Source organism: Anopheles merus, chromosome X, assembly GCF_017562075.2.
Source record: "Anopheles merus strain MAF chromosome X, AmerM5.1, whole genome shotgun sequence".
NCBI classification, from domain to species: domain Eukaryota; kingdom Metazoa; phylum Arthropoda; class Insecta; order Diptera; family Culicidae; genus Anopheles; species Anopheles merus.
In genome coordinates, this window is record NC_054081.1 from 2231858 (window position 1) to 2245838 (window position 13981).

The window sequence follows — 13981 nt, forward strand, 5'->3', positions numbered from 1 at the left end:
ATTGCATCATGTTGCATGTTGTGTGTTTTTTTAAATTTTTTTTAAACGCTTCGCTTTTTTGCCATTCTTCTCGCTGACCCTGGGTGGTGGTGGTGCTGCTGAGTTTTGCTGATGTAAAAAGCTTCTGCTAGGGGCGTGGGTGGGAGAACGCGGGCAGGAAGAAGAGGGCCTTTTACCGGTAACCCACCCGTTGTAACCCTTTGTGGCGCAGTTGTTTGCATCCTTGAACGCACCAGAGGGAAAGAAGAGAACAAATCAGCAAAAAAAAAAAATAAAGCCTAAATGGAAATTTAAAAACAAAAAGACAAGACCCCCTCGCACAGAACGATCGAACCGTTTCGCAACATTCAAGGACGACATTGAGGGTGGCTGAAGAGTGGTTTATGTTGGGACCTTTTTTTTAACTGAATTAAAGTGGAAGCTATTTGCAGAGAAAAGCACATTTTATTCTTGGAGCATTCAGAAACGGATAAAGCCTTTACAAGCTCCACAGTAACTACGTTAGGTGTAACTAGTTCAAGTATTACTCTAATATTTCTTATTATTTCCACAATGTTTGGAATATCTAAAGACCCTGGCTGTGACAGAAAATGAGGGATAGACTTTGTTTTAAATGACATCAAGTAATTATTGATTACTTGTGCAAAAAAGTGTTTCTAATTCGTTATTTTTTGGGTCCAAGAATTGCTTCAAAATGTCGTGTTTCTTACTAATAAAAATAATGATAAAAAACATAAAAATGCTTGCTGTAATTCATTGTAAATCACTAATGTCACTACCTATGACTCAATTGTCGAACAAAGGTTCTTTCCAATGCTCTTCTTCTCCATGTTTCTCTTCGCCAAGCATTGAAGCATCAGCAACGAGGCAAAAATATAAAACAAAAACGAAAAAAACGGGTCAATGTCGTACCCGCAAAAAAAAAAAACGAAAAGCGAACGTCACCAAGCAAAAATTAAACCCCAAAAAAGCTTCCTCCGCACGACGACGGTACGCGCGGCCGTGTGTGCTGTACCCTCGGCTTGACGCCCGCACGGGGATCGCATGTGTGGGATTGGCTAATTGGAGAGCTAAACTCCATTTTTAGAAAGATATTTCCTACCTACCGCCCCTCCAGCACGGCCATTGTAACAGCATTTTGGCAAAATGCGAAACGGGCATGGTCCCAAGTCCCAGTTTTTTTTTAATTTAATAGATTGGCAGCTCCCCTCGCCAAAGTAAAAAAAAAATCAAATAAAATAAGAACGCCCCCGTGCGTGCGGCGGGGGCGCCCATCAAGCGCAAACTCTGTTTGGGCATTTGCGTTCACGCTTGTGAGTGAGCGCATTGCTTAATATCGTAAATTATTGCGAGAGGTTTTTTTTTGTTTGTTCGTAATGTTCTGCCTTCTTGTTGCCGTTCATTTGATTGGACCGTACTACAACGCCTTCGCCCAGGTTTGCTTCGTGTCCTCCTTATTTACAGTGGGAGAATGTTGTCTGATTAGCCGGAAGGCAATTTTGCCGGTTGCCATTTTGTGCTGGTGCGGTGTGTGTTCGCTAAAATAACGACTTTTCGATCGGTGTCGGGTGGTTTGTTTGCTCCAAACTTAGATTGATTGTACCCAATCAAGGACATGGCTTCAACCAGAGGTGTAGAAACTTGCATGCGTACGTGCGTGCGTGCGTGTGTGTGTCTGTTTGCACAACACCATCATCTTTTGTAGCCATATAGGGAAATGGCAGAGCGCGCCCATCCTTGGATATGGTTATGGTGAGGAGGATGTACGCCCATCGTAAAAGCTCCGAACCAGAGTGGTTGCACTGTGAAGAGCTCTGGTGGCATACATGAGGTCATGTTGTACGTGTGTGTGTTTTTAGGAAAGAGTTATAATAAAGTAACGATAGGGTTTTATGTAGTAAACTTAATGTAGAAGTTGCTAAACATCCCGAACAAAAAAAGCGCATATTAAGGATTGAATCCTAAAGATCCTAAAGATTAAAAGGTGTCTTGAATGCCTTTCAATGATATCTCATTCAAACAAACTGTTAGATGTACACGTTGCACGGTACTGTGAGGGAAGAGCATCAAATCCAAGAGAACTCAAGCGAACTCCAAAAAGCTCCGCCAAGCGAGGACGATGCGAATGACCGAATCCCGTGGGCCGGCCGACCGTTGGCCCTGCTCTTTGGGGGGAGAATTTCTGGAACCCCTTTGCGCGTCGACCGTTGGCCTTGCGGCGTTGCTTGCGCGGAGGCACCACCGTGGATCCAGGAAATTATTGGAGATCAACCTTCGCGCGCTCATTTATCATGGCGGCGGCTGCCTAGAACGGAACCTGCCCTTTTATGGAGTATATTGAGGCCCCGGCATTCACCTCGGAAAAGGGTCTGGGGAGGGAGGTGTTCCGACATCTTCCGACATCTACGCAAGAAGAGCCTACGGGACCCGGATACTGACAACTCCGGTGGAGTGCAATTGCGTGGCAATTGCGTAGGTGCACACTAGTGGAAGAAGTGTTTCGAACTTCTAAGTAGTGCTCTGCTTGTTTAGCAACGCTTCACTTTAAAGGGAATAGGGTCGCTTCTGCAGCAGGGTTACTGCGGCGTTTTAGGCACTGTTGCATCTTCATCTGTAGAATGTCTCAAGTAACTGTCAGGACTCAAGTAAGCAGATCAGGTTGATTTAGATTTGGAGTTCAACTCTGATCTTCCAAGTACTGCAACGCACTTTCGGTCCCTAAATCAATCGCTTGGAGAGAAGAACAACCCTGCACGTGTTCAATAAAACATGTTCTTGGGATAACCCGTTTGTCTCTGGGGAGCGGTTTAGTTCCTTTCCCACACAGTCGGGCGATGATTCATTCTTACCCGGTGGGACTTCTTCCGCCCACCATTGTGACTTTTGTCTAGGTTGTTGTTTGTTGTTTGGTGGTAGCTGTTGCTCGCCTGTAACTGGAGCGCTCTACCTTTCTTAGCGAGCCACAATTCAATTACTTTCTTTACCGGCGAGAAAGGAATCAAACGTAAACAAAAAAGAAAACATTGCAGAAAGGTTTTCTTTTTACTTTTATCGCTCGATTGTAAAAAACATCTATGATTGCCCGCTCATCGTCTCCGCGTCTGCTCCTCTGTGGTGAACTAATCGCGGCAAAAAAAAAACAAAGGGCTCTAAAGCGAGTCTAGATGCGATGCGAGCGAGGGGAAGGGGTAACAATCGCAATCGGTTCGTGGCAATATCTTGGGCAATGGCCACCACCAAGTCGCTCGAAATATTGGATTGAAGACGGCGCCCGCCACAGAGAGCGGCATACTCTATCTTTCTCTTGGTGCTGTAGCAACCAAGAAGGGTTCGTTGAACAGTGTTTTTGTTTCCGAAAGAGCAATAGAAAAAGCGCGTGGGAGGGAGAAAGAGCGGAGGGGCGAAAAGGAGCATTCAACTTGATGTGATGCAGTTTTGTTGCGCAGATCGACCAACCAGTCGATTTTTTCCATTTTTTGCTAAGGCGTGAACCGATCCCGCCACAAGCTCATCATCTCGCCTTTTTCCTTCCCCTAAAATCCCAGCATGCACACCACTTCCACCCAGTGCTCACTCTCTTGTACGTAGCCTCACCACCTTCGTCTCTCAGCAGGGGGGGGGGGGTTTTGTGATCGTCTAGCGCGCAATGCTTCTTCGCGGGTGCGTTTCTGGCCGGTTTTTTGTTTTCTTCCGCTCTATGGGTGGAGCTTGGGCTCGCTCCCCACCCCTCTGCCCCCCATGGTGTTTGGTTCGCACCGCCAAGCAGCAGCGCTAGTTCGCATTATTTAATCGCATTAAACATAATAATTCCGCATTAGCAAAATTGGTGACCGCGTCGTCGGGAGAGCAGCGCGTGGGAGGGTGTTGGGCACGGCGAGAAATAATTTCAGCATCGGTAAACCCGCCCGGGGTAAGTGAAAGCGACCGCCGGCGGTACAACCCTGCACTTTGCCGTTGGGACCGGGTGTGTGCAGTTGGAAATGATAGTGAAAAGAAGATGATTTTAGGACTAGTTTGTTAGGCAAAAAAGAAATTCGCAAGGAAAAACATTAAATTAAAGATCGGAACATGGTCGCTTCTAATAATTCTAACTGGCAACAATAATTAGATAAGCAATGATACAAAAAACACGATGGTCAGGTGTTTGTGTTCGTGTCAGGATGAAAAATTGATGTCTACTTTAGCGAAAAAAGAGCAATTTTTTCCTCCTCTTTCGTTTTGTAACAGAATTCAATTAACTCTCTCGCACAGGTTAGTAGCAGCTGCAGTCGGTGAGCGCACCGAATGAGCAAGGGGAGGGAGGATACCCATTAACTTCACCCCGGCTATCATTATGGCGCTTTTCTTTCCTGTTTAATTTCTAGCTAAAAAGAGTGCTAAAGAAAGAGTGTGTGTATGTGGAGTAAAACTCCACCGAGAGAGAGAGAAAGAGAGACAGAAAGGGTGAAAAAGTTTTGAACCAGAAGGAAGTTATTAGAAGAGACTTGATGATGATGATGGTGATGCGTGCGAGTGAGAGCACCGATTAAATGCGATTAGAAAGTTTGATTGTTGTGCTGCCACTAGCAGCGCAGTCCCTTGCTTCCTCCTCCTTCGCCACCTTACGCGAGAAGAAGTGGGTGGGTTGGCTCCGGCTAAAAATGCAAGAAGATGATCGTGTAGCAAAGCCAGAGTGATCATGGGAGTGCCAATGGACTGGGGAGTTTTCCTTCAAACAAAGACAAATTCGCTGAGCTATGCAATGACTCGGTTCTGGGTTTTCTGCCTTGCCAATGTTGGCTTTGATAGCTCAATTTTTGAGTGAATTTTCCCCTTCACGTGACACTCGAAACCATATCGAATCGATAAGCGATTGAATTCGGCCAGCCAGATGGTGTAGTGGGAAGCGTGCAGGACTTTCGTAATGGTCGGAAGTAGTTCAATTCTCATCTATATATTGATATACAGAGGGGGCTTGATTCTCGCTCTTTCATAGCTAAAAGGGGGTTGTGTATACTGTATTTGTGTTCTTCTTCAGGGTCGGTCAAGGAACATACAGACCCTTTTATTTCAAAAATAAAACAAAGAAAAAGAAGTGCGATGGATTTAAAATTGATGCCACCCCGCAGAAGCTGCTTTCACTCGGCATAAATTTCATACTAAATTAAATAATTCTTTAATCCGTTTTCGAACTTCTGCCATCTTATATTAGAATATTAGTGTCACAGTTAGCAGGTGTGCAAGTTCGCAAAAAAAGATATATAGTAACGCTTGCGTAACGCGCACACCGTAACGCAGTGGCGGAATCGTTCAGGGTCGCCTTTTTTAATAATTGCTCCATCAAGAATCGTGTCGTAAAACCAACGGGGACAGCGGTCGACAATGGACGAGCCATGATGATACGAAACGATTGATCTGTTCGCTTCCCCTCCCCCACTCCCCTTTGTTGTCTGAGCTATCCACTAGCACAAGGACGCGGTGTGTGTGAGTGTGTGTTGTGGTTATTATGGGGGGAAAAGGTCCGCAAGGGTCGCTACCGGGCGGAGCAAAAAGTGGAATAGTGTGATTAGTGTCACGACACCGCGCTTATTAGGCGGTATAATAGGGCAGTATCGAAACCGCGGCCTACCCGATCGGTGCCTAATCAGACCGTTTTCGCCGGCGGCGCGCACATGCCCCAATGCTGACAAAGGGCCTCCGACGGTACCTGGAGCGGCCGGGCTCGTCGCGATGGATGGAGCAATACGCCAAACCCGGCGGCCAGCGATGGCGCACTGCCGGGGCAAGTTTTCAACAAAGAACAGGCCCCTCCTGCGGTGTGGCTGGGAACATCATCTGCCCTTGTTCTCCATGCCTCAATGGTCGGTCGCTTCAATGGTCAATCACGCCACCGAGTCTAATAGTGTGTGTGTGTGTGCTTTTGGTGGTATTGTAAAATCTGGAAAACCGAGCAAATAATTAGCATTAGTGTCTTGCAACCGGATGGAAAAGTCTCGATAAAACCCCGGTTGGATTGGTATTATTGACGACGTTACGTCGTAAGTGCCGGGTACGGTGACGTTACAAAGCGTTATTTGCCTTCGTTACACTATATTTGCGATAGTTTAACGATGAAAACAGATTCGGAGATAAAGATTCGTGCGAGGATGAAGAGCAATCTGAAGTCCATACCTCGGGTGACTTCAATTAGTGCAAAAGCGATGTACGAAAAAAAACCCCGGTCTATGTGTTCAGTTTTCAAAAGCGCAAAATTACACCAACAAAAGTGCAATCATCTAAGCGATCTTTTCCGCGTTGTGTAAATGTTACGAAACAGTAATGCCACCGCACATTCCAATATTTCCGATCGGGGTCTGGTAAAGGCGCTTTAGTTCACGTATCTGCCTCACACAGCTTCTCTTCCCTTACGAGGGACGGTGATCGGTCCCATTCCCACTTTCTCTCTCTCTCTCTCTCTCTCTCTCTCTCTCTCTCTCTCTCTCTCTCACACATACGTAAAGGCAAAGGTAAAAGATTTCCCGACGGCCCGTCAATCGGTTGTCGATAAACAATTTTCCGATTTTTTCCACCCCAGACGTCACTCTTCGATCTCTGCTGTGCCTACCTGCCCCAGAAAAAAAAGTACCATTTCATCGCCTTTCCCAAAACGTCGGCACGACTCGAGACGGTCGGACAATGCAGACCAAAAGGTGCCAGGATTAGTGCACACACGAACAAAAAAAAAAAAAAACGATTGCGCCCTGCTGCTGCCCTTTTTGGCTTGCCCTCGTCCCCGGGGGGGTTTCGGCTGTGTCCAATAATTTAATGAGATCTGCCCGGCGCTCGCTCGCCCGATGAAAACATTAGGAAAAGCGGGTGAGCCGAGACGCGGTTGAGAAGAAGTGCCAACGAAATGAAACAACAGCAGCAGCAGCACACCCAACCAACACATACACTGGTAACGTTCATCGCTTCATTGGATTACAGAGGAAGTTGGGGCCCGGTGTGTGTGTGTTTGTGGGCCGCCTACTTGTGCGCCTCGTGCAGTTACACAGGGCACGGCGTTTGTAGGGCAGACCGTGAAAAAAAGCAAAAATGCGTGACCGCAACAAGCGAAAGTCACCGTCACCGATCGGATGTGACAAACGCGATTTGTGCACCATTTCAGCCAGTGCGCACACTCGCCCTTGCCCTCACGCTATCGGTTTGTGGTTATGCTCTCGTTTGATCGGCATCGGTTTTTGTTGCCAGTGCTGCTGCTGTTCAGTTTGTTGCAAGTGTTTTTCTTTTCATGCTCTGGTATTGTTATTGCATGCGTCTTTGACGGACGTGTTAGGGGGCGCGTGATCGAGATGTGTGTATAATGGGCATTACCCCGACTGCCAAATTCCCCGTGGGCTGGGTGTGGTGCGCTGTATTACAACTGTAGCTGCTTATGCTGCACAACCGAAAAAAAGTGCACGCCGAATTCGAGCGCCCACGGGACAGTTTGATGGGCAGCGAGGATGCTGGAAAGTGAAAACTAAGATTGACGGATTTGTGGATGAGGTTTACAAAAAAAATCCAGTAAAACAGACCAACGAAAGTGAAGCCGAAGCTTCCAGACGAAAGGCGAAAATAGCGAACGATATTTTTCCTCCATCAACAACCATTCGATTGCGAACATTTTCTTATTATCTCCATCTCCAGTAATAGACTCGCACGGGGAAGCTGCCATGCAGCCGTTGCTAGTAATCGTTATATCATTTGGGCCCTGCTCGAAACGGCACAAAATGCTAATCGTGATTCATTTGCTCGAGCGAAAGCCATTCCGCCATCGGTGCAGCGCAGAGAGTTCCATCTGCCCGTGCCGTGTTATGATCGGTTGTGCAATTAAGCCGTCACGATGCGATTCTATTATGCATCAATCATTGGAAAAAAAACACACACACAGCCGCCGTACAGCGACTTGTGTGCTTCTACCATCTGTATCAATATCGCTTACCCTAATCATTTTCCATTGCTCTTTTTCCCGCTTCTATTCCACAGAGTGACCTGTGCTCACTTGTTCCGCGACCTGGTATGGAGTATGTGCCATTGAGGACTCCAGCTGCCGAGACGTACCACTATCATCACGTCACCGATCAAACAAAGTCACTACAGGTAAGGACGACTCACGGGTGTGTACCCAAAAGGCAAACTAGGAGTTGTGAGCATTCGGTAGTGTGCGGTAGAATTCGTAGGCTTCAGTGAGATATTCAGGCATTCGTTGAAGATTGAGACCTTCGTGGAAATAGAAGTCTGCGAGTTATATTAGGACTACGGCTTCTTTCTTGCGTAGGAGTAGATGTCTCTGCAAGAACAACTCCTTCGTAATAATATAACATTAAAGATGTCACCTTGATATAGGATCTGCTAGTTTGCAATCCAATAATACTCCAATAAAACTGAAATCCAATAATTGATAACATTTTTGCAAATTTTGGAGTACACTGAGTAGGAGCTAATTCAATTCCCGTTTGACAGGTTTAGGTTAATGTTAGATTATTGGGTTTTCTGTATTTTGCTCTTTATGAAGAATTATTGAGCTCCCTCAGATGGGCAACGATACAAAATTCAGAGCTGCAAGGTTTCAACTTCGGAAACACAAAAGTACCGATTTACGAGCGCATCTGTAAACCTGCCGAAGGTTAGCTTACGCAATGCATTGCATCCGATGGCTTAGTGTCAAAGTCTGCTCGGTGCTAGCAGCCTTCCCTTACATGGTGACAAAGTTGTGGGGTCCTACCCAGCGCTCGCCGAACCATCGCAGCCAGCGACGAACACCGCATCACTCCCACGCAAAGATGAGCCCGTCGATTACGCGGGGTGGGCCTACCCCAGCTCACACATCATGCTGCCCCACGCGCCGTGCCAATCGCCAAGAAGCGAACGGTACCGGCGCAGTTGTAAAATGGGTGCAAATGGTGATGCAACTACGCGCCCGGTCGATTGCCGTCGATGGCTGCCGGCTAACCTCCGGCTGCTCCTACATCGGAAGCAGCGTGCAAAAAAAAAAAAAAAGGGGTATAATACCTTTAGATCCTTGCTACGCTCCCCTTGCCGGTGGTGTTTCGAATGCGAACACATACACCTCCGTAAATCCACGCCACGGTTTTGCCGGGCGTTTGGAACTTTATTCAGGTGGGCCAGCACGGAGAAGAGGGCGTATTGCAATACGCAAATGGCGAGGGATGTATATTGTGTTACCAATCGTCTTTTTGCGTCTTGCCTGGTGCTCAGCTCCTCCAGTGGCTTACACGTGTGCATAAGAGCTGCATGTGGTACACCTCCGGCATGTGGATGTGTGGCATCAATTTAACTCCTTTGGCTTCCCATTAGCCCACAAACGCGATTAACACTGTCTAGGCTCTGCATTTCTACAAATGACTGTAGAAAAGCTGTACAGAATAGAATAGATGTTACATTTCTTTGCATTTTCTCAAAAAGCAGATACCAAAGAGGGTTTGAAAATGTGTTTTTTTTTGTTACATTTATATGTTCAATATCAGTGTAATCAGTGCTACACAAATCGACCGGACGTCCTACTAGCTAGCGATGCATAATTCATGACAAAATCGTTCACAGACAGCAAAAAGACGCTTCGAAGCATAGCAAACTCCATCGGTAATCACCGTAGCTCGTATCAACCAAGTCATTTTTTTGTAGATCTTTTTTTTAACACGAAAGTCCCCACTTTACATTTCATTCTGACCGTAAGCAGTGACCTCAGCGATCAATGTTTTTTTTTTTTTTCAATGAATTGATTAAAGCATTTGGATTTTTTTTGTAATTTGTGTTGGAATTCTTTTAAAATCAGGAATTTGGTTTTTTACAGCTTTTGTGGCTGCATTTGTCATATAAAAATACAGTTTAGAAACTTTATAGCATTGTTTATTTTGAGAAAATCAAACAACCCGTTAAAATTACCCCGAAACTACCCAAAATCGTACTAAAAATGTCCTCTCCTACAACTGTCATTTCATGATGATCCTTACTGTCAGTTTGAAATGTTTGTAGGGCCCAAGTTAGATCTGACATATCGGCGCTAACGTTAACCGACCTTTGCTGTGTACACCTTGTTTACCAACCCTGCTGTGTGCACTGGTGAAGAGCACACAGGAGCAAGAAGAGCAATATCTAGTAGTCGATGCGCGAACGATGGTGAGTCCGAATCTCAGATCAGAAGAAGCTGTACAGGATTGATTTAGCAAAGAACTTGTTGTATTTAAAAGAGAACGTCAAAATGAACCAACAGCAGCAAATAGAAATGCTACTGCAAGTGCACCGGTGCGCCAGGAAGGTGATGGTACGTTAGTGGAGAAAAAAGAAACAGTGGATCGTTGCTGAAGGGAGTAATCTGAGGCCATAACACTTTCGCATGCCTCGGAGCGCTTTCAGCATTGGAGAGCAGCTATTTTCTGTTTAGGGTTGTTTCGCCTAGTTTCTTGGGCTTCCATTTAGCTTAATTTCGTGTCTGGCATATTAGTGTATTTCGTTTCTAGTCGAAGTCAACTTCCAAGGCGTCCCAACTCACAAGCTGCTCTGTGTAATTTTAATCAGTGTGAGATCTTGCTTTGATATCGCTTGTCGTGAGGAATGTTGTTGAGTGCCAGTGGCCCGGAAAGTCAACCTCAGCAAGAATAGTGACCGCATTCCAGAAACGCAGCTAACAAACGAGTACACTCATCATTCTCTTTGTTTTATTGCTTTCGTTATCTGTCGTTTGTTGCAGGATTTGCAGAATGAAGTCGCCGCTCTACTGGAGTTCCGTGATCTGGTTATTGAAACCTTTCCCGATCTTAAATCGAAGATGGCTTCCTCAGCGGCGAACAGTACCCTTACCGGTCTACCATCGACCTCATCCCTGGGGAGTCGGTGAGTGTAGCCCGAGCGCCTGGCAGCTTCTGCCGCGTGTAACCAACCATATCTAATGCCCCTTTGTTTTCGTCCTCTTTCCTTTCCCTGGCAGACGTGAGTGGGAGCCGGGAATACGGATCCGGCGCAAACTAACGCCGAAGGAGGTGAGCTGCACGGATGTCGGTGGCACGGGCGGCAGCAGCAGTAGTATAGGCGGGAGCGGTGCCAACACCAGTACCGCGATCATTCCGGGCACTGGGGGCGATGGGGGCGGTCCGTCGGCGGGCAGCGCTAGTGCTGCCGGCCCGGCAACGGCCACCACCGGAGCCGGTGCAACGAACGTGTCCGACCTGGGCCATCATCATCACCACCACCAGCATCAACAGCAGCAGCAGCAACAGCAGCAGCAGCAGCAGCAGCAGCAGCAGCAGCAGCAGCAGCAACATTCGTCGTCCTCGCTGATTCGCAGCCGAAGCAACTCCCATAGCGGTAAGAAGGAACCAAAGAGCGGTGAAGGCAACAACGGCAGTGTGATACAGGATTCGGGCTTCTCGAACGAGACGTCCTCCTCGAAGGAGACGCACAGTGCGGCCTCCTCGACGAGCGGTGCCGTGCAGGTAAGCATGCGCTTCTCGCTGTGTAGCTTCCTCGACTAACGTTGCCATTTTCTCGCTTGTGCACTCTTCTAGGGAACGCTCATCCTGCCCACGGCAACCAACCGGCTGGCGGCGGAAACTGGCGGCGAGCTGTGGAATCTGCTCGATGTGATACATAGGAAGAGCAGCCGGCTCCGGGAGGAGGTCGAGCTGCGCCTGGAGCGGGAGCGACCTAGGGGAACAACCAATTTAGCTATTAGTAATCATCATGCATCGGCGCTGCATCACCACCGCCACCATCATCAACTTCATCACCATCTGGCGCAGGGGGGTAGCGTCGCTGGCGCCGCCGCCGCCGCCTCCACTGCTGTGGTGGGTGGACCGGATGACAACAACATCATCATACACCACAGCAATCCGGCCGCTGGTGCGTCGAGTGGGACGACGCTGGTGCCGGTAACGTCGTCCAGCAGCAGCAGTAGCAGCAGCAGCAGTGTCACCGCGACGACGGTGGTGGTATCGCCCGGTGGTGCACCGGCCACCACCACCACCACCACCGCCAGCACCGTCACTGGCAAGAGCTACCACCATCAGCACCAGCCGGACGGTACCGATCACGATGTACAAATACTGCGCAAGGAGCGCGACCGTCTGCTGGACAAGCTGTCCGAGTACGAGGCGGAAAAGCTGGCCGGCTGCATCCAGATGGCCAAGATGCAGGCCGAGCTGGACAAGCTGACGGTGGCGCGCGACCCGCACCACCAGCAACTGGCGGTGGTGGCCAACAGTCAGAAGCAAGAGCTGAGCAGCAAACTACATGATCTCCATCTGCAAACTGTAAATAGAAGTGCGTCTAGGTAAGTGTTTCGGTTGTTTACTGCTTTCATCACTCTCTCCTGCATATTTTAATTTAAAAAAATTCTCTCTCTCTCTCTCTCTCTCTTACGTTATTTCAGTTCACCCGAGACTATTAAACAGCCGGCAACCGTATCGCAACAGCAGCAAACGTCACCGCAGCTACTTAAGACGATGGCGCGGTACCGCAAGCCGTCGGACGAGCCGGCGGACCCGCTGGCGGGCGGTGACCCGGTGCTGCCGGGCGACGACCACCACCTCGGCACGGAGGTGGACACGCGTGCGGTCGGCTGGCTGGACGGGTTTCTCGGGCTGCCGTGGGTGCCGCGGGTCCGCTCGCTCGACTCGAAGAAGATCGCCGCCATCCTGCTCGAGACGAATGTGGTCGGGCTGCAGCGGCATCTGCTGACGATGACCGTACAGAATCAGGTAGGACATTTGCTAGGCATGTTTGTGGGAGGGGGCTTTTGGGAATTGCTGTTGTGCAACCCAACGATACGCAAGAAAGCGCGTCAGTAGGTGACGATGGACCGAGTAGGTCAATTCTGTGTGTGTGTGTTTTTTTTTTCTTTTCATTTCCGCATAAGCTTGGGATCGCGAACTCCGCCGCTACTGTATAATTTTATTCTAAAAAAAAACCCGCCTGCCCCGTTGCGCATATCGCGTATGCGGAGGGGTTTACGTTTCACTAACGGATCGTGTGTTTGGGGCTTCTACCGCCTTGGCGCGGGTTATTAATGCGTACCATTACCGCTAGAATCGAGGGCCAGCGAGCCGCAACGAACCAATTTCAACTTGTTTGTGTGCACTGTACGGTCCATTTTCGGGCGCAGGTTAGCAACCTCTCGTTGTTGGATTCATTTTTTTTTAATAATTTCCACAAAAAACATTCACACACGTGTGGTGCATTCGTCTATCTGCAGTGATTCTTAAAGTGATCCCTACCAGTGGACGATAAGAATGAAACAGTTCACAGATTGGTGACCGATGTCTAATTGAATATTGGCAAATTTTATGATCTTTTTTAAACGTTTGACAGGTCATAGTGTTAGCTTGTTACGATTTATAAGTCCTGAATTGATTACTTGATTGCATTATTTGAAGTAGGAATATTACTAGCTGATGGCACCTTCCAAATCGATATGAGAATGGTGTACATTTTTACGAATTCATGCCATTTTGTCACATTATTTTCTTATTTTTGTGTTCTTACGGGCTACTACAATGGTTGAAGATCTCAACCTTATTAGGCGAACATATAGCTCACATAGTAGTGTTGGATAAATCTGATTCACATTCATGAATCTGAGTAAATCTTTAAAATGATTCTATGAAGCTGAATCTCGGTTGGCAAGATTAATAATTCTCGAAAAATTCAAGAATCTCAAAAGATTCATACAGCGCAAAAGACTCTGAGGATTCATGAATCTCCAAAGATTCAAAGAGCTTAAGCTTCTTATTATTCTTCTTGTTGGCGTAACAACCTTGCCAGTATGCCAGCTTATACAGGCTTTCGAGATTTCTTGGCAAGTAACACGCTTCCGGATAGTTTATTTTGCTATGGAGAGACGGTCCAATGCGAGGCTCGAACCCACGACGGGCATGTTGTTAAGTCGGGCGAATGAACCATTGTACAAAGGGATCACGCAGATGCAATATTTTGAAAATCATACATCTCTAAAGATTCTTGAATC

At 47.6% G+C, this 13981-nt stretch overlaps 1 protein-coding gene across 7 annotated transcripts in view; it reads left to right on the forward strand.

The window, feature by feature from the left end:
• The window catches only part of LOC121591478 (AF4/FMR2 family member lilli), an 82347-nt gene that overhangs the window by 53806 nt on the left and 14560 nt on the right, over positions 1-13981 (forward strand). For all 7 annotated transcript variants that reach the window (XM_041912017.1, XM_041912026.1, XM_041912072.1 and 4 more), the window contains 5 exons: positions 7987-8100; positions 10712-10854; positions 10949-11453; positions 11526-12289; positions 12389-12716. In XM_041912017.1, the coding sequence (XP_041767951.1) occupies positions 7987-8100; positions 10712-10854; positions 10949-11453; positions 11526-12289; positions 12389-12716 (1854 nt within the window). The remainder of the gene's footprint in view (positions 1-7986; positions 8101-10711; positions 10855-10948; positions 11454-11525; positions 12290-12388; positions 12717-13981) is intronic.